General features: G+C 46.8%; 2 protein-coding genes across 2 annotated transcripts; one reads left to right on the plus strand and one right to left on the minus strand.

Moving 5' to 3' along the window:
- Positions 1-2703: 2703 nt before the first annotated feature.
- Positions 2704-15702, minus strand: DNAJC8 (DnaJ heat shock protein family (Hsp40) member C8). Its single transcript, XM_054802540.1, has 9 exons — positions 15593-15702; positions 14341-14442; positions 12871-12927; positions 11069-11135; positions 10331-10425; positions 9408-9479; positions 8140-8231; positions 7143-7218; positions 2704-3488 (listed from the first exon to the last, which is right to left on the minus strand). Exons 1-9 carry the CDS (start codon positions 15659-15661, stop codon positions 3366-3368), a joined length of 753 nt encoding a protein of 250 aa, XP_054658515.1. The 5' UTR covers positions 15662-15702; the 3' UTR covers positions 2704-3365.
- A 371-nt stretch (positions 15703-16073) lies between these two features.
- Positions 16074-17003, plus strand: ATP5IF1 (ATP synthase inhibitory factor subunit 1). The gene is made up of 3 exons (XM_054802541.1): positions 16074-16239; positions 16343-16455; positions 16701-17003. Exons 1-3 carry the CDS (start codon positions 16147-16149, stop codon positions 16840-16842), a joined length of 348 nt encoding a protein of 115 aa, XP_054658516.1. The 5' UTR covers positions 16074-16146; the 3' UTR covers positions 16843-17003.
- The last annotated feature ends 3493 nt before the right edge of the window (positions 17004-20496 follow it).

A 20496-nucleotide genomic window follows, 5' to 3' on the forward strand; every position in this document is an offset into this window, starting at 1 on the left:
AGGCAACCTTACTGTCTCAGAAGGGAACTGAGAGCTTCAGGAGCCATCTCTGGACTCCCAGAAAGCAGCAAGGAGCCGAGCTGGACTAGACCTCGCGTACGTTCTGTGGGAACTGGACACAGAGGACAAGTTATTTCTACAGAAACCAAAGCCAAGACCCTCCGGAAATGTGCTCCTGTAGCCATCTGGTACCTTTTCTCCTTCCAAAAGAAAAAAAAAAATACTCCTTATTCCCACCAATCTATTTTCTTGTCCTGCATATTGAGGACAATTATTTTAGTTTACAAGGACCACTGACCCAAAAAGAGCTCCCAGAAGGAAGGAGGCCTAGACATCCCTCCCTCTACATCTCTGCCTCTTGAAACTAAACATTTCCTTCAATCCATCCCACTGCCTTGGCATGCGTTGCAGAGGCCACGCAACAGCCCAGCCTGCACCTGCGGGGGTCCAGGTTGTGCATTCATTTATTTCCACCCAGGCAATTCAAAACAGTTTGCTTTCACAAAGCCCAAACAGAAGGATCAAAATTAACCTCCCAGGTTCCCTCCAGCGGAGCAGAGAAATATCTAGCAAAGGGCCAGATATTTTGCTGCTGCTAAAGCCCGCCTGGCAGATGGAAAGCTTCACAGGACTTGGATGACTAGGGAAGACAGTAGAAATACTGCATATTCAGACATAGAAGCGTATCATAGGCAGGACAGGAAGACAAGGAAACAGGAACAGCTAAAATGATAATGAAGCAGCATTGTTGTAAGCTACATGTTTTGCTGCCCCAACCAAGTCACACTCTGTGAAAGAAATGACTCTAACTGCGGAAGCTCATAGGACTAGTACATCGATGGCTTTGACCACAGGCTGCACTCCTCAAGACCCAGCAGTAAGCCACTCCACTGGTCAAATTCTCAGAGCAGCAGAATCAGAAGCATAACGTGGGTCTTACAAACATTTCAGGTTCTCACAGGACTCATCCTGAGCTACCAGAAAAAAATGTAAGGAAAATATCTGAAAGCTCACTGCCATTGGTCAGCAAAGACATCACACCATCTGAAGGGAAATGCTACTAGAAAGACCAGTATTTCAGTGTCAAAAGGAAGGACTCTGGGACAAGAGTGACTAGGACAGATCTCTAAGCCAGAAATACTTGATGGGGGAACAAGAGGCTGACAAGTTAGAGGGACAGCATGCCCTCTGGGCAAGAGGCTGCCCTTAAAAATACTCTCATCAGCAACTGCTTGTTTCTTACCCAGGAAGCAGAAGAGATTGCATCTGAGAGACAGCACCACAAAAGTTAACTGACATTTTCCCCAGCACAAATGTGGCAAATCGTTGCCTTGACAAGGAAGTTGTGTCCTACCAGCGTGTTCCCAGTTAATGGCAGATCAGGCCCTGAGAACAAAAAGGAATTACAGTGCCTGAACAGAGCAATGCTGCACAGTTTAGTGTCTCCCAGACCTGTCAGCCCACCTTATTCTGCTGCTCATTAATATTTGGCTCTTGTCTGCCACCCAGACATCACTGACCCGTTATTTTTTAAGCAATGTTTTGCCCCTTGAGGTTCAGCTCAAGCTATTTATCTAGCAGGTTATACCTAGCAGGACAAATAAGGTGAAGAAACTGTATTCCTGTGTTTACATAGAAACTAGGGACTGTATTCTACTGTTCTAAGAGCCAGTTAATGTATAAAACACCAAAATACCTTAGTTTTATTAGGGAAGGATGTTTCACTTTACATCTGATCACACAGACTAGTGCATGAGAGGAAAAAAAGAAACAATGGCGAGTGGAGACCACCAGCCACCTTTCAGCATTTGTCTACACCCTGGGCCCTGTGAGAAAGCACTACCTTCCTTGGGAGCTGCTTTTCCCGCAGAAATCTGTGTGGTAACACAACTTGATCGTGTCGCTCCTCCCTAGCAGGCAGAAATGGAAGGCAATTAATCAAAACTTAGAGCTGAGACACCAGAAGATGGAGGCATCTCATCAGGGGCGGCAGAACCAATCTTTCTGAAGAGAGACCTCACCAATGCCCGAGACACAAAGAGCATCACAAAGGATTGTACTCATTTGAAGATGAGGGCACACAAGACAGCAAGTCCAAGTGAAAGGAGCTGGCTAACGGCAGTGAGGAGGAAGAAAAGCAGTATCTTCATGGAGGCAGCTACCCACAGGGCCCAAGATGGGGGATGGCTGTCAGGACAGATGGGAAGAGTTTGCAGAAAGGTCTCCAGAGGAGTCTGCCAGGCACATGTGAATCTGTCGTATATTCCATTTTGAACACCTTTAAACAGTTGAGAATTTCTTAAAAACTTACAATACATACACCAAGTACGATTTTAAAAATCAAAATTGATGAGTTTGAGCTCACCCCGTAGCTCTGAGGAGTTACACTCCTAACAGGTGCCCAAGTCCTCCCAACCTATCCACGCTCCCCAAAGGCAGAGCCAGAAGCTCAGCTTTCAGCACGGACTCTAGCACACCTGCGTCCACCAGGCAGCACCCAGGGAAGAGATACCCTCTCCCCGTCCTCCTGGGTGCACGCTGCAGGACTGTCACTTCAAAATTCAAGTCAGAGCAGACTGGAGGATGACAGCAGACCCTTACAGGGAAAGTGGTGATACTGAAGAGCAGCAACATGTCAGTTGTCAGCACTCAACTCACATCCTTGCAATTGTATCTTTCAATAATTCCAAGAAAAAAACCTGGTAACTTGGGTAAAAATTTATTTTACATACAGACCATTGCAACTTAACTATTAATCAAGAGAAGTTATTTTTCCTTTACAGGAAGCGACCAGCTGGTCTGAGATTAACAGAAGTCTAAGCCTGAGAGCTGGGATTTTAGTTTGGAAATCAGATCTTGGGGGAAGGGTCCTTCCAAGCACCACTCAGTTCAGTGAGGAGCTGCAGGACTTTAACTGCAGGTCAGCTGCACTGCATAGTGCTGGAAGCAGATTCCCAGAGTCAGTTCAGACCTTTCCAAAGCTGAACTTGCTGAGAAAGATGATGCCTGGAAAGGTACAGATGCATTTCCAATATTTTGTTCAGCTCTCAAACTAGAAATGGAAGTGGTGAAACAGCACAATCTCTGTGAAGTACAAAACACTGAGTTACAGGGCAGCAGACAAACAGGACAGCAATAATGGTGGGGACCCTCCTAAGCCAAGTGTTCTACATGTAGCGGGTTCCTGGCCGAGTTCATACTATGGCCCTAGTTCAAATGGACAGAGTACAAAAAATACTTTGACCAATAATTAATTGTACTGGAAACAAACTGTCTACTAAAAAGCAATTCTTACTCTAGGTGCCAATGAGTCCTTAAAAGCAGGGAGGGGACTGAGGAGCTGCACTTGGGCAGTGTGGCCAGGATCATTCACGCTGCTCCATTTTTACTTTGGGAGGTCTCAGGAAGGTCCTGTTTTTCTTTTCTTTCTTCCCCTTTGTATTTGCCTGGAAATTTCTCCAGCTGTCCACGCGACCATCCCGACTTTCCTGGGAACAATAACAGAGAGGAAATGGAGAGTTAAAAAGTGCAAGAGCCAGAGAACAGGCAGTACATACCAGTTTCAAGAGATCAACAGCAATTTCCCCCTTATCCAGCATGTAACACCCTGGCAGCCAGGACATACAAACACTGTGAAGAGCCAGAGCAACAGACACAGCACAGTGGAACTACAAGTGAGCTTACAAACACCAGTATAAGCACTATGCTGGTTTCTTGTTTCAGAAGCAACCAGCTTGGGATGTGCAGTCCTGACTAGAGTCTACTGAACCCTGTGATGTGCAAAGGAAACAAGAAACCTCATCTCCAATGGATGTTTCTGATCTGTCAGCCCACATGCCATTTCCTTACTCTGTCTCACACCCTTGAGATGGCTCTCCTTGTGCTGCAGCTTGGAGGCATGGAGAAGAGAGAAGAGAAATGTACTGCTGTCTTCTCTCACGCTTCTTGCCCCAAGCTTCATCACAAAGACACAAGGAGAAAAGATCTCTGGTGCCGTCTTTTCTCCTCTTCCTGGCCGACCTGCAGAACAGCAGAAACCCCTCCTGGGGAAAAAAGGAAAAAAAAAAAAAAAAAAAGACTCCCCACAGAGCCAATCTATAATCCCTACAGGCTGAAGGTTTCACACAGTAGGACAGAACAAGTCCAGGGATGATCCACTTCACAGTGTGGGACCCGTACACTCAAGGCCCATCTGACTGTAGCTGTGCCTGTGCTACTGGTGCTGCTCTCAGCTCTGGCTACAGCAGCTTCTGCTTCCCTGCCCTCCCTCCCCACGGCAGGGCGGGGGAAGGCCAGGCACTGCGGCGATCTGGGCGATGGGGCAGAGTGCACCCTCAGCAAGTCTGCAGATGACACAGAACTGGGAAGGGTGGCTGACTGGCCAGAGGGTTGTGCTGCTGTCCAGAGGGACCTGGACAGGCTGGAGCAACGGGCTGACAGGAACCTCATGCGGTTCAACAAGGAGACGTGTGAAGTCCTGCCCCTGGGGAGGAACAGACCCTGGCACCAGCATGTGCTGGGGGCCACCCAGCTGGAAAGTAGCTTGGTAGAAAAGAACCTGGGAGTCTTGGTGGACACCAGGTTGAACATGAGGCAGCAATGTCTCCTTGCTGCAAAGGCGGCGAATGGTGTCCTGGGCTGCATTAGGCAAAGCACGGCCAGTGGGTCAAGGGGAGGGGATCCTTCTGGTGAGGCCACCCCTGGAGTGCTGTGTCCAGTGCTGGGCTCCCCAGGACAAGAGAGACACGGACGTACTGGAGAGAGTCCAACAACGGGCCGCAAAGATGATTAAAGGACTGGAGCATCTCTCACACGAGAAAAGGCTGAGAGAGCTGAGACTGTTCAGCCTGGAGAAGACAAGGCTCAGGGGGAATCTCATCAATGTGTACAAGTATGTGAAGGATGGCAGGAAGAAGACTGAGTCAGGCTCTTCTTGGTGATGTCCAGTGCAAGGACCAGAGGCCATGGGCACAACCTGAAACACAGGAGGCTCTATCTGAACATCTGGAAACATGTTTTTATGGAGAGTGACTGAGCACCAGAACAGGCTGCCCAGAGGAGGTTGTGGAGTCTCCATCGCTAAGGATATTCAAAAGCCATCTGGACATGGTCCTGGGCAAATGGCTGTAGGTGGCCCTGCTTGAGCAGGGTGGTTGGACCAGATAGATCCCAGAGCTCCCTTCCAACCTCAACCATTCTGTGATTACACTTTTGCTAGGGATAAGGCTGTACAGCAACTTCTGTTCTAACATTCTTGGTTTTTAGAGTTTGTTGGTGGAAGCTATCCTTGAAATTACTAAGAAAGTGAATTTTGAGGGTGCAGTGGGAGACAGTAGATGTTCCAACCTGCTCCTCCTAAAATATATCAAGACATAACTCAGCTCTGAAAGCACTCTATGAATAGCTTCTGGAAACAGCAGGCAACCACTTGGATGACACAAATACTCCTATGAGAATTCAGAAATACTGCAGAACATACACGAGGGACAAAACCTACAGGCTTTAGGGTAAAGAGACAGGATCAAAACTAGGATGCAGTATGCAGACAAGGATTGGAATCACCAGGAGCAGGAAAGCCCCGAAGAGCAATGCAGAGGCAGAACACGAGCACCTTTAAAGGTTTAAATCCCTTTAAATGGATTTTTGTGTTGGGTTTTTTTGAAACTGAGACAGAACCACAATTGCAGAATATCAACTTAAGTTTTTTTTCTTATTGTTTAAATATAATTCGAAACAGCAACACACATACTCCTTTTGGATATATTTTAAAGGCAGCCACTGAATTAGTACACATACAGGAGCGGCCAAGAATTCGTGTGTTATTTTGTCTCCAATCACTCTCTCTCAATGATGGTCACTAGCAGAAAGAAAAGTTATTCTTGTGTATTCCAGTGATCCATTTTGGACATTAACACCTAGCTTTGATACCATCTTTTCACATGGATTAAATGGTCGCCAGCAAGGCTGGAGAAGACACCTGCAAGTGCAAAGGTTCAGCTGTCTAGGCGTGGTTGACGACATGCAGGTACTCAGAGCTGCAATATCAATAGTTCTGCAGCTCCCCTGCTTGGTGCATCATTATTTGCTTGTAATACTTGCTCATATTTCCTCAGCTGCTATGCTTTGCTGCATCCCTACAGCAACGACACCCAAATTCTATGGCCATTCTGGTGTGAGAACACAGAACTTCTGCCAGCAGCATGGCCAGTGATATACTCATTTATCTCTCTGGCACTACATGACAAAACCTGTAGCGCACTCAACACAGCAGCATTACACAAGTTTTCCAGAATATTCAGCTTCTTATATCCATATTATACAGCACACGAACACAAACTCTTCCCAGCTGAGTCTCCAGAAACATCCTAGTTGTCCACTTTCCACAGGATGCCAGTTCAGCTCATACACTTCTCTCACAGATACTCTCTGTTTTAAAGTCCTCTTGAACATGGACTGGGATCTAGCTTTGGATTAAATGAACAGTCTAGCTCATCTTTTCATGAGGTCCTGCGCACCATTACTGATTTCTTTCCTGCCCATCATCCCCCGCACGTCACAAGACTTCACCTCTAGTGTAATGAGGGAAGAGTTACAGGCTAGATCAATTACTTTGGTGGGCTGTAGGTTTGACCCCTAGAATAACAGCACAACAACCACAAAGCTACTTCTGATATGCCTAAACCCTGAATACAGGGTGGAAGGGTCAAAGGGAAATAACTGTCATTCAGGTCTCTAATATTCACGGGAGATAGAGATTCTGTACGTGTTAGCAACCAGAATGAAAAGTACCAACAACAGTCCACACTAGTGTCTGAACAGCAACAGATTACATTTTAGTGGTCACCAGTGTCCTGGGCTAAACAGCAATTCAAATTTCTGACTAGGGACAAGAATGAACCACTGACAGAGCTGAAAAATATTATACCTTAATTTATCCAACCTGTTTCTGGAAAGGTAATACCAAAGCCCTATTGGTGGGCTCTGCTCCCCACAAAACCCAGGCTTGTGCAGGATCTTATACTGTCTATCTAAATTATCTTATAGCACCTGCAGACAAAAAGTCTCTCTTCTCTCTAAGGGAATTCCCTGCAGCATGGCCAAGAATTGCTGAGGCCCATCCTGTAAGTTAAACTGCTGATTACCTCAAAGTTCTTCTGCCATTCTCGTTCTCGTTTAGCTTTCTCTTGTGCCTCAATTTCCTCTTCCCTCTGCCGCTTCCTGGAAGGGAAGACACAAAGAAGTTATGAAACCACAGGCATCTATTTTTAAAAAAACACAGTAATACTTTCAAAACATCTCAGAAAGCTCTTCTGATTTCTTGGCAGATTAAAGAGCTTATCAGAAGAGATAAATATACACATCTAAGATAGCACAGCAAATAGAATTTTATTTCAAATCTGGAAGAGCAGCGAGCAGAGAAGATGGTTTGGCACCACTGACAGCATGCATGTACTTAATCAGTGAGTCAGCTTCTCTTGCTCAGCAAAACAAGTTGGACTCCTTCATAACTCTAGTGACAAGTCTCTAAAACTGTTGAGAGTACGCATTTTGAGAAGTTAATAAACACCTGAGCATGTAAGGTAAGAATTCCCCCCTAATTTTCATGTGTAATCAAAAGTAGTGCCCTGCAACCAACCTCCCAGACTGCCCTCACTGACCAGTACAGAAACCCTGCTCTCTGAAGCGCATCCACGGTGAGCACTCAGGCAACATGTGATCAAAACACCTAAAATCAGACACGCCACAGGGTATTTCTGGCACTTAAAATTAAAAATCAATTATTTGCATGCTAGCAACACGCAGGAATGTTTTGGCTGGCCTCCATGTATACACGTAGGACTGTATAAGCATACCAAATATATCAATGTCTTAAATACAGGAGGGCAAGTTTCCTGTTTGTATTTCTCAAGCATGGAGCTCTACAACCTACAGATTGCCCAGGGAAGTGGTGGAATCTACATCACTGCAAGTCGGCTTGACAGTGCCCTTGTTAATCTAATCCAAGGAGGTTGGACCAGATGATCTCCAGAGGTCTGTTCCAACTTAGACTTTTCTAAGATTCTATGATTTCTTATCTTCTCTGAGGAAGCGTGAGGGGGGAAGAAAAGCCTGAATGCACAAGCACAATGCTGCTCATACCTTTCATGCATTTCTTTAGCTTCTCTTTCTTTCCTCTTAATTTCCAGTTCAGCAAAGAGCTTCATTGTCTGTTTGTATACAGCTTGTTTGAACTGTAAAACACAAATCCAGTCTTAACGTAATGTCCATTAACACGGCTAGAAAAGTCTGCTTTTAAGAAGCATAACAAGAATGTGAAGCATATGTATGTCCATGTAACCCCATATCCTGCCTTGACAGCAGTCAGTGGCAGTGGCACAGGAAAAGGTATAAAACACTGCTGATCAAATTCTGTCCCTGACAGCAGGAAACAACTAAACAACTACTTGTTAGTCTCATATTAGTCTGATTTTCATTTGTATTCACAAAGCTGTGCCTAAACAGAACTGTTCTTTTTGAACTCTCTTATTCTCAAGTCTTAGAATGCTACATTTGACAAAAAAGGCAAAATGGTCACTGTTTAGATAGTAATTTCTCCACAGATCATCTTGATGTGTTGTAAGTCTAGCATTGGCTTTCCAGTAGGAAATACCAGTATACTTAAAACAAACTTCAGTATTAAAGAATATCAAAGGAATTCTGAAAATCATTGGAAAATAAGATGGTTATGAGGTTACTGCAGTGGTATCAAGAGGAAAAAATCACTTTGTAGGAAAAAAAAAAAAGGTGATGACAGTAAGACTAATGATGTTAGTGTTTGATAATCACCTATCATTCTGTTAAAGCCTCTAATAGAACTTGACTTTTTCAGACTAGAAATGAGGTAAGAACTAAGTCATGTCATGCCTTTTTTTAATAAAAGTGATTTGTTGCAGAACAGCACATCTATCCTCAAGTGCTATATGGAAGAAACAGCCGAAACAGCTCATACTACAAAACGTCACTAAAAGCACATTTTAGACATGCTGCAGTGGGTTCTATACATGCCTCTGCTGACAGCAAGAACGCCACGGTTCCAGCATTCAGAACACAACAAGAAATTCAATTCAAAAAAGACTGCATGATGTGCAAGCAATGAAGACTTGCTCCAAGAAAAGAATTGGGTATTTTGATCCATATAATCTCATGATGTATTTACTCTTTACACTACAGTTAAACTATATTCTAAAATATACAGGTATTACCCAATACATGATACTCTATGGTGGCTTATCAGAATTCGTTCTTTTGTAAGTGCAAGGATTTACAACACTCTGACAACTCTACTAATTACTTCCGTACTGGTTTGATTCTTAATCCCTTGAAATGCATTTTGTACTCCCAGTTTCTCTGAACAGTATATGACTTACAACTTCAGGATCATCCTCTTCTACAGTGGGAGGTTTTCCATCCTTCTTCAACTGCTTCTTTTTTTCTTTCACCTAAAGATTAAGAACAAAAATATGAGCCTAAAAAGTTCTATAGGGCTTATATAATTGTATCCAAGCAGTTCTGCATTCCTACTCCACTGTGTGGGAAGAACTCTGGATGGCAGTAAGTTCTTGATTTGGATTGATGTTTTAATTAAGAGCAAAACCTCCTGGTCCTAGGTCCAGATAAACACATACAAGATCACTATCATATGAACTGTAGTAATTAAAAATAGTTAGGTACTATTCATTCAACGCAATCCCTTTGTTGGTTTTTGTTTGTTGGAAGATATATTCATATCCAATATACACCATCCAAACCATCAGGAAGTTTTCTTGCTTTGTAATATTCAAAAGACTAACAAGAAGAAGCAGAACATAAAGTGTTCCTTGGTTCTCCCATATCATCTGCTTTCTCAAGCTGCTTATGTTTTAGTCCACCCACATCACAACTAACTTCTTGGCCAATGCAATCCAAACTCCTTATCTTATAGGTCATTTCTCCCCAAACTTCCCAGTCTCTGGCTGTCACCACCTATTTTCTTCCACCTACACACATTTGAACTGCATCACTCATTCACAGACTTGAAAAAAAATATTTAGGTCAGATCATGTGGTCTGACCTAATTATTTCAAGTACTGAATTTCACTGAATTATCTTGCACTGAGCTCAACAGCAGTCTTGGACAAAGCACATTTGTTCATGCTGTGAAGCGCTCAGAGGCCACCTACACAGCTTCATTACGAGGTTTGCTCAGCTCACCTTTTAATGACCTAAACATGCAGCGGGTGTAGAAAAAGCAAATTACAAACAACTGATTACCACCCACACCCACCCCTGGACGTTCCTATGGAATACTTACAGTGTGTTCCACATATTCTTTTCCTGCCTGTATCACATCCAAGGCCCTCTTCTTTTGCTCCTGATCTAGCAGCAACTTGTACGCTTTATCTACAGCTAACAAAAAGCATCAACATTAATAGCACCAGAAGGCACATTCACAAGGCATCACAAGATTGCTACTTGTTGCCCATACAAATTTTGCTTCCTAGAATCTGGGGGGTTTTGTTTGGCTGGTTTTCGTTTGTTTGTTTTTTTAAATACATCTCAGTAATGATATCACGATTAGTCAAATGAAATTTGGGGTACGGTAATGTCAGATACCTTTTGGAGTTAGCAGAGCGAAACTATCAATGCTAATCGGTCCTACCAGTGCTTTAGTTACAGAGCATGAGCTAAGCTTAAGGTGCATAATGCCTCACCATAATGCAAAGCGTACACCTAAAACCATCACATTACTTCTCTTGTATGGTCTTTGAATAAAATCTAGTGCACAGTTTAACAGGTTTTCTTGAGCAATCTTGAAACCCCATCGACGTTTGTCCCCGTTGTGAACTGACAATGCAATTACTGCCACCTAGTGAAAGTTTCTGCTGAAATGTCACCCCACACATCAGCTTCTCCCTCATCTAAAGTGCCCCTACAGCAATTCTGCCCTTCGGTAGGGCCTCCACCCCTATTAAACATTTAAACCAGCTACAGAAAAATAGCAGTCCAACTACTGTCACGCTCCAGACCAGAAAAAGGATGAGAGCATTACCTTCAAATGCCTTCTGGGCTCTATCTGCATCACCTTGATTTTTGTCTGGATGCACCAGTATTGACAACTGCAAGAGAAAGGATCTTGCTATCAAGACCATTGTAAAAGATGAAGAATATTTCAGAGATTTTTCTGAGAGGAAGAAAATAGTCTCAGACAAAAGGAATCACAGGGAATCACATTCCTTTGTACACGGACAAATCAGCTGACAACATATAGAAGCGTGCATCGGTAAAAGCTTATAAATCAGATACAATCCCTGTAATAAACAGGCTGTCTGAGAAAAGCTGCAGCTTGGGATGTACAGAGCAATATAAACACCCTTCGGCTGCAGTGCCTGGGGCTGATGTGAACCCCTTGGTCACCCAAGTTTTGTATCCTAGGTCTTAAGAAGAAACAAACCTACAAAGATCATCCTTAACCAAAGTTTACCTTTTACTCAACAATGTCTCCCAAGAAGTTCTCCAGTATCCCTAAGGTTGTTCAAATATCAAACTATTTTAAAAAGTGGGTGAGTTTTTCCTTAGGCTCCTTTACTGAAAGTTAGTCAAACTCCTTCCTGTACTCTCTATCCAGCAGAGACAGGACATTGATCACTACCACTTTTGGGGCAACCTTAAATGGGCTGGAAAGCACATGCCCTCCACCTTCCTCTCCCAGAGAAAGAGCAAGTTCTTTCAAACTTTCCCCATATGGCATTTTTTTCTGGACCTCTTATTTTTGCTGTTGCTGTATGGACTCTCTAGTTTATCTGCATCTTTCCTAGTATAACTTTCAAAACCAGTCAGTGTGGCAACTGAAGAATGCAAAACAATTACTTCCTGAACTCTACAGATGGCACTTTCTAGTTCACAGGAAAAAGGTTTGCCTTCCAGTCCTAAACAGCAGCATGCTGCTGATTTACTCTGTGATTTGCTACTGTCAATGTCTTTTTCCTTCTGTTGGCAGTTCCACGTTCTGTATTTAGGCGTTTGATTTCTTCAATACACAATTCCATGCACTTTTTTTCATTTCATCACACTGACTTCAAAACATTTCCCTGTAGTAGTCTACCAGCCTAAAGCCAAGACAGTCCCAGTTTACTGATTTGCAGAACTAAGAAGTCAGCACAGACTAAAAGGTTATCCTCCCGCTTCCTGCATACAGAAGTAGCCCATATCCCATCACCAACTTGGCAGGCAGCTTCCTGTCTAAAGACAGTTCTTGACGTTTATACCACTAATTCAGGTGGGAGGCTACAGCTCTCCAAATATTGTTTCTTTGCTGCATGCACTGATTAAACTCAAATTTCTCCTGCAAATCTGTCAACAGAGTAAGTCTGGGGTAACGTTTCCTGCGTTGCATAGGGCAATGCAGACAGGTCAGTGAGCAGGGCTGCTGCTGTTCCAGGTAACCCAGCCACCAAAAATGACCACTGAAATTCTTAAAGAAACCTCACAGAAAATACACTTCTGGATCCAAGTCCATATATTTGAGAAAAATACCTTTTCTCAGTTCTTAATTTCTGACAAATTTTGACCTTCTCTTCGAGCTTCAATAAGCTGATTATACATGGGCGTATCAGTTTGCAATAGCCCCATCACACACTTTACAGCCAAAGCAGCATACCATGCATGGACCAGGGACACTTCTGCAGCTCTTCTCATGTTGATACAAAGATTGTTCTATGCCTTTCTTCCCAAAATGGCTACCCCTCTACCCAGATACAGCTTTACCATCATTTTTCTTGTTCCCAAGCACAGCTGTACAATCTCTACAGAGATTATTTCCTTCCAGAGGCTTCAAGTGCAAAAGGCAAATACCTGCCGGAATCTTTTCTTTATCTCTTCATCTGTGGCTTCAGGATCCATCTGCAGTACCTAAAAGAGACCATGAGAGCACAGCAAGTTCAATGATACTACCCATGTTTCAGATTCCTGGCAGCAAGCTCTAAACGCTTGATTCACTGACATACAGACACAACATGAGAATGCTCCCCCCATCAGGGAGCTGCTTCAGGACATGAATTTTTACCTAGTGAAACAAAAACATTTTAAGAGACATCATGTTTGGGACATTCTACTTTTAACAACACTAGATTCCTCTGACTATGCTAGTGTCCTTTCCACACTCATGTCTCAGGTAGACAGCTGCCATCCCTAAATAGCCACAATTGGCCTAAACCTTCAACCAGTCCTGTAGCAATGCTTAGTCTGGCAGGCACAGAAGCATTTGGTGGCTTTGGGACACTGTCGGATCATTTATAACTGAGAACTCTGGGCAGGAAACATATTACTTTGTAAGAATGTCTTCACTTTATCATTTTGAAAGAAGACAGGAGAGTTTTACTGTTTGGTTTTCATTATCGAGCCCACTTGTCTTCTGATCTTTAGGGACGTGGCAGGGTTTAGGAGCTCTTTTGTGAATTAATTTACTGAACAGAAGTCCTAAGCAACAAGTGACCCTACTCAATGCAGATGCATGCTGGTCTGACACCGAGAATCTGTAAATAAAAAACATTCTCTCACAGGAAAGCTACAGTCTACTTCTAAATGGCTTGCTTAATTTACTCTCCAAGTCTACACAGAACTGAATGCTGTCAAGGTGAATCTGTTGACTGATCTGTCTGACCAGCCCTAAACTGGGACTATGAAAAGCACCTGCGGCTTTAAAAAGGCAGATGAATATGGTATCAGGAAGGAATACACACAGGGAAGGACAGCTCCAGATGAACATCAGATTTATTTACTGTCTTCCTCAGGCTTTCACACTCATTAAGACTTCATAAGTGACTGCAACTGGAATCAAACTATGTAATGTGCAAGGGAATTATCTGTCTTCCAGTGACTCCTCAAAGATTGCTCACTAGTGTGAGCAGCAGGAGTCCTTTTCTCATTCTATGCACTACACAAGTTCAGTGGGATGAACATCCAAAATGAAAGACACAACTAGAAATGCCAAGTTGAGCACTCAGAACAGAACCTGACAAGCATGCCACCTGTAGCTGTTATGTTCTCATTCAGAAAGTACTGAGCATTAATCTGCCAAATCTTCCAGTGCTGTTACACGAGGGAAATGTGTTAAAAGAATACAGTTTGTGCCTGCCATAAAAAAGTGAAAAAGAGAGCAAGCACATATACACCATCCTTCTGTCTTCTGTAAACCTTCTGCATAGTGATCTACATCTAGAGAATATTTTTCTTTATGTTTGGTCTTTTCACCAAAATAAATACCCAGTAAATCTAGAAGTTGGTATACCAAGTCAGAAGGGAAGATAAAACGTTCAAACTAACCTCAAAAGGGTTCAAGTTGAAATAGGAAGATCCAGGTCGGGTCAGCCTGTCAATTTGGTTTTTTGATGTTAAAACAGAGTCTCGTTTTTCAATTTGCTTTACCTGAAGAACAAGAGACACGTGTTTTCCCATGTGATTACTACACCAGTCATCATCGCCCGGTACTACAATTCACAATACCTCTTGGTCATCCCAAGCCTGTAGTTATTTTGTTCAAGCACTAGCAGAGCACATTTTTTAGCCTTTTCTACAGCATGACAGTATTTTTAATATTACATACTAACTATTAAAAAAAAAACCAACTAGAAAGCACTTCTCCCTGTCTCTCCTATAGCTTGCTCAACAGCTGGGGCTTTTCCCCTCACTTTGCTCCTACAGCAGCACTGCCATTGTGATTCCTTGGAAACTGCACTATCGCTTTTAACCCACTGTTGGCAGGATAGCCCATTAAACACATTGACACCAGTGCGAGTATACAAGTCCACTTCATTCTGACCACAGGTTATTTAGTTCAGTTCGGTTTACTTTTTGTTCTTTACAGTATGAAGCCAAGCCAAACCAAACCATGCATTTACATTTAACGTTCACTTTTATTTAAAGTAATAAGCATCCACCAAACTGGCGCTACCTTGCTGCGGGCAGGCTCAGGTAATCATATCCGAGCTGTGCACAAACAGAGACTAGCACAGGCTGAGGAAAGTGGCCGCACGCACCTTCCCAAATGACAGTTTGTCCACAAAAGGGCCAAGTAGTGGAGCGCAGCAGAGGGTTGCGTTCAGAGACCACGGAGCGCACAACTCCCACTGGGTTTATCCGAGGGAGCGAGATGGGGGCTGAACGCCTGGCTCCTTCCCCCAGCCACAACATGCGCCCTTCGGAAGGCGGGAGACGCCGCGGGGCCGGCGGCAGCGAGCCCGGGGAACGCCCGGTCTCCCGAACACGAACCCGCCGGCACCTGCCGCTCGCCCACCCCGGCCGCTCGCTCGCCCCCTGCCCAGCACCTCCATCGGCGTCGCCCGCCCCGCCCTCCCGCCCGCCGGCGGCCCGGGACAGTCCCAGGGGCCGCCACGGCCGGCGTCGGGGCCCGGCGGGTTCCCCTCAGGGCGGCCGCGCCGGGACAGGCGCCGCGCGGCCCGCCAGGCCCCGGCCCTGGGAGGGGAGGCCGCCGGCCGCAGGCGGGCAGGGCCCGGGGGGGCTGGATGGGGCCGGACGGGGCCGCCCGCGGCCTACGGCGGCGCTGAGGCGCCGGTACCTCGTTGTAGAAGGTGAGGAACGCCTCCTCAGCGGCGCCCCCCGCCCCGGGCTCCCCCGCCGCCGCCATCGCCAGCACCACGTGACGCCGCGCGCGCGCGCACGTGAGCACGGCGCTGAGGGCGGCGGGGCAGGCGGCGCCCTCGGCACGTGACCGCCGCGCGCGCCATAGCAACAGGCCCCGCCCCCCCGTCGTCCATCCCTCCCTTCCCCCCCGCACACACACCCATCCACCGCTGCCGGGCGCCTCTCGGCCGGACCCCGGAGCGCGTCCTGAGGGGAGGGCCCGGCCCGGCCCGGTCCGGCCCTCCGCCCCGCCCGGGACAGCTGCCGCCGGGCCGCGGGGCAGGGAAGGGCAGCGAAGGGCAGCCCGGGGGCGCGGGGGGCTGTGCGGGCCGCGGGCCAGGGGCCGGGGAGGGGAATGGGGGGGGGGGGGGGGTGGAAGTGTGTGGAAACGAAGCCTGCGCATGCGCGGGCCGTGACGCGCCGGGCTGTGCGCGGCCCCGCCCCTGCGGGGTGTGTCTCGTCCGCGCGGCGCTCCAAGGGCAGGCGGTGATGGCGGCTGTGGCGGCGGTGGCGCGGGGCGGCCTGCGCGGGGCCCTCCTGGCGCAGCAACAGCGCTGGAGCTCGGGGTCGGGCGCCGACCAGGTGGGCGCGGCGGGACGTCCCCGGGGTGGGTGCCTGTCCCCAGGGGGTGCCCGTCTCCGGGGGTGCCCGCCCTTTCTCCGCTCACCGCCGTCTCTCCCCGCAGCTGGGTGAGCTAGGCAAAGGCGCCGGGAAGGGCGGCGGCGGCGGCGGCGCCATCCGCGAGGCGGGGGGCGCCTTCGGGAAGAAGCAGGCGGCCGAGGAGGAGCGGTACTTCAGGTGAGCGGGGTGCAGCGGGCCCTGCGGCCTCCGCTGGCGGCCTCCGCCGTGGGGGCCCGCACGAGCAGCTTCCCCTGGCCGGGTGACCCCCCCCCGCCAGGGCCCGGCAAGGTGGCCTGGTGCTGGGCCTGTGCCAGCCTCGCCGGCAGCCGAACCCTCGCCTCTGCGCCGAGCCCCGCGCTCGACGGTGCCCGGGACCCCCGGGTGTGTGCGTGTGCTGCACCTGGTGCCGTGCTCTCTTGCAGGGAGAAAGAGAGGGAGCAGCTCTCTGCCTTACGGAAACACCACGAGGAGGAGATTGATCACCACAAGAAAGAGATAGAGCGTCTGCAGAAAGAAATTGAGCGTCATAAGTATAAGATCAAGAAGCTCAAAGATGATGACTAAGCAGATGCTGTCATTGAATGTCATTTGCTGTGCTTAGCCGATCAATACTGATTGTGGTGTGAAACAGCATTGAAGACTGTATGCTTTGGCCAACGTAATCCAAATCCATCCAATTATACTGTGGTCTGCAACATGTCAAATAAACTACTCGGTCTCTCTTTTCTGCTTGTTAACTGTTTAATGGAAAAAAAAATGCACTGTCTGACTTTAAACTTCATTGTTATTCCAAGATAAGGATATACTCGAGTGGGCAGTCCTGTACAGAACTTTTTTTTACAGAACTACTACTGCTTTTTTTTAGATTTATTTGAAAGAAATGACCACTTGTACATAGTGCGCTAACTTCACAGTTAAAGCTGCAAGAAAAGTTCAGGGAAAAAATGTTACCTTTGTAGAGATCTGTTCACACAGAAATAACTTTATTTCAAGAAAACTGTTGCTGTATAGTAGGGGGGAGGTGGCTCTGCACTGAACTAGTAGAGTATCTATAAAAAAATAAGGTTCTTTAGTTGCACTTAGTGTTTAGTGCCATAAATGGAGAGAAAAATACTATTCTAAGTTCAGGGTGATTTTGCCTGTGGTGGTGCAGGTTCCTGGAGCAAGACAGCTGGGATCCTCCTGAATTTTGGGGTTTTCTTCTGCAAAGACTTTTAATTGCCCAATGGTGTTTTTCTCAGTCTTTAGTTCTCTCTGTTCCTTATCTAAGTCCCTTTCCAAAGAAAGATGGATTAAGATTAATTTTATGCAGGTTGAGTCAGTTTTATGATTTTAATAAGTGAAATCCCTCATAAAACATAACAGCAAGTGACCTGCTGAAATAGTGTGGCCTTACTGTACTAAGCCCTGACAGGAAGGGGATTTTATGTAATAAGAACAGGCAGGTAAGAAAATAGCCTTTCTGTCCACGCCTGTACTGTCCTGTCCTCAAATCTGCCTGAACAGGGTTAGTTTGTACCATAGTTTGCACTGCTGTGAAAGTTGCTGGGAGGTGATGCATTGGGGGGGGGGGGGGGGGGGGGGGGATATGATATGTAGCTGGAACTGCCCAAATCGCAGCCTTTGCAGTAGAAAGTGCTTTGACAAGGGTGTGACTGGCTGGCTGAAGGTGTCCCTTTTCTCCTGTGTTAACCCCTACATCCCCATCAGCTGTTCTCTTGGGCCACTCTTTCACCTGAGGAACACTGCAGCTAGCGGTACGTCTTGTCTGCAGGGTAAATGACAGCACTACTGCTCTAATGCAGAGTCCGTGCCCTTAACTCTTGTTTAATGAAATCATCTGTGTAATCAGCTGTGGAAGAGAGAGGCTGTGCTGTGGAGTATGTCATTGCCTGGCTTTGCTCAGTCTGTGGGCGATGGTGTTCCAGTGAGTTGCGCAAAGGATATGCGTAGAGCCGTCTGTGGGGCTCATTCTTTTAGTTGGGGCTGATTAACCTGAGCCAAAAATATCGGTATCTCCCCCTCCCCACCTCCATGGGAATATGAAACCTGGTGGGAAGAACTGCATCGTGAAAAGCAGTGTACTATTGACCTGTTTAGTTTTTACCCATTTAAAAATCTTTTTCCTATTGTATCTATCAGCTGGTTGGCTTCCCCCAAAAGCCATGGAGTCACTCATGAGATGTTCCTATTGAAGACCAATTTCTTGGCATAGCAGCTACAGCGGACTGTGGAACAGCTGAAATAGTACATGTTAGGACAACTTTATATTCTGAAGGGAACAGATGAGGGCTTAAATGCACAGCTTTGTGATTTACTCTGCTTTTTTTGTGCACCACTGAAATCTTAATGATGCTGTGTAAGCTCAGCCGTGGAGCCTTTGCCCAAGTGCCTGTAAGGGAGAGGGGATTTGCTGTGAGACTGAGAGCATTGTGATTTGGACTGCTATCACCCACCGTGCTGCAGGGAGAGGTGTTACAAACCCTCTCAAGTCCCTCAGAGTTCAGGTGTGTGGTACAGCATCTTGCTACACAGCAGAGTGTAGTCTTGCCCACCAGTGCTCTCTGAAACCCATGGGCCCGTGCAAACCGCATGAAGTTCAACAAGGCCAAGTGCAAGGTCCTGCATGTGGGTCGGCGCAATCCCAAGCACAACTACAGGCTGGGTGGAGAATGGATGCAGAGCAGCCCTGTGGAGAAGGACTTGGGGGTGTTGATTGATGAGAAGCTCAACATGACCCAGCAATGTGTGCTTACAGCCCAGAAAGCCAACTGTGTCCTGGGCTGCATCCCCAGCAGCGTGACCAGCAGGTCGAGGGAGGGGATTCTGCCCCTCTGCTCCGCTCTTGTGAGCCCCCCCCCAGTGCTGTGTCCAGCTCGGGGGTCCCCAGTACAAGAAGGACATGGAGCTGTTGGAGCGAGTCCAGAGGAGGCCACAGAGATGATCAGAGGGCTGGGGCACCTCTGCTATGGAGACAGGCTGAGAGAGTTGGGGTTGTTCAGCCTGGAGAAGAAAAGGCTCCAGGAGGACCTAACTGCAGCCTTCCAGAATCTAAAGGGGCTACAGGAAAGCTGGAGAGGGGCTGTTTATCAGGGAGTGTAGTGACAGGACAAGGGGGAATGGCTTTAAACTAAAAGAGGGTCCATTTAGATTAGATATTAGGAAGCAATTCCTCCCTGTGAGGGTGTTGAGGCCCTGGCACAGGCTGCCCAGAGAAGCTGTGGCTGCCCCTGGCTCCCTGGCAGTGTTCAAGGCCAGGTTGGATGGGGCTTTGGGCAACCTGGGCTAGCGGAGGCTGTCCCTGCCCATGGCAGGGGGTTGGGACTAGATGATCTCTGAGGTCCCTTCCAATCCAAACCATTCTATGAAACACGTCTCTCTCCTCATGTTTCAACTTTGCATAAGTTTCGGGGGGCTGCTACACTGGCAGGTATGCTAGGTCCCTTACCATGTGTTCATAACCCATCTCATTTTCTGGAGGGGAATGTCTAGATAATTCACTACTTTGCAGTCACCCTGAACTTCTACCAGGTTATGGCAATGGAAGTATGCATGATGAGGACAGGGAGTTGTAGATCTTGACTGAGCAACTGGGCCGGAGAGACAACTCCCTTTTAGCAGCGGTTTGACTGGGAGACGATGATTATAAAGCCATGCCTACAAACTATGGCTGCTGAAGAAGCTGAACAGATTAACGATGCTGCTGTGTAAAGCAGACAGTCTCCCTCCTGCTTCCACCTCTTCTCCTCTCTTTCACTGTCTTGGGTGTGTTGGACTCCGAGGGGAGTCACTCAGCCTGTAATCTCACCTGCCTGTATTTTTGTTCTGAGCCCAATGAATCTTTTGCTAGGCTAGCAAATTGAATGGCTTGTGGATTCAGAAGTGCCAAAATCACCACCAAACAAACGTGAGAAGTCCGAAGTGTGTGTGTGTGGTGGGAGCAGTCTTCTCCCATCTTTTGAAATTACTTTTGCTAAATTAGAAAGGTCTCTATTTTTATCTAGCTGGCAGGATAATTGATTTTGCAGCCATCCCAGGGATTCCACATGGCTGTGAACCTTAATGGCTTTGGTAGCATCTGTTCAATTTGTCCTCATGATGAGGTTTCCCTACTGTATTCTACCCACTGACCTCCTCTTCCAGGGAGTCCCAATAACCCAAATCTCCCTGAAGCCACTTTGCTTTAGTTTAATGCTGGCGACACTCTGGCACTGTTTT

The sequence above is a fragment of the Grus americana genome, chromosome 23 (assembly GCF_028858705.1).
Source record: "Grus americana isolate bGruAme1 chromosome 23, bGruAme1.mat, whole genome shotgun sequence".
NCBI classification, from domain to species: Eukaryota; Metazoa; Chordata; class Aves; order Gruiformes; family Gruidae; genus Grus; species Grus americana.

Excerpts from the sequence above, each read along its gene's own strand:
- ATP5IF1 (XM_054802541.1), top strand. The coding sequence starts at position 16,147 with ATGGCGGCTGTGGCGGCGGTGGCGCGGGGCGGCCTGCGCGGGGCCCTC. Across the intron at positions 16,240-16,342 it reads CGGGGTCGGGCGCCGACCAG|CTGGGTGAGCTAGGCAAAGG; the intron begins GTGGGCGCGGCG and ends CTCTCCCCGCAG. Across the intron at positions 16,456-16,700 it reads GAGGAGGAGCGGTACTTCAG|GGAGAAAGAGAGGGAGCAGC; the intron begins GTGAGCGGGGTG and ends GCTCTCTTGCAG.
- DNAJC8 (XM_054802540.1), bottom strand. The coding sequence starts at position 15,661 with ATGGCGGCGGCGGGGGAGCCCGGGGCGGGGGGCGCCGCTGAGGAGGCG. Across the intron at positions 14,443-15,592 it reads TCCTCACCTTCTACAACGAG|GTAAAGCAAATTGAAAAACG; the intron begins GTACCGGCGCCT and ends CTTGTTCTTCAG. Across the intron at positions 11,136-12,870 it reads TAAAGAAAAGATTCCGGCAG|TTGTCAATACTGGTGCATCC; the intron begins GTATTTGCCTTT and ends TTTCTCTTGCAG.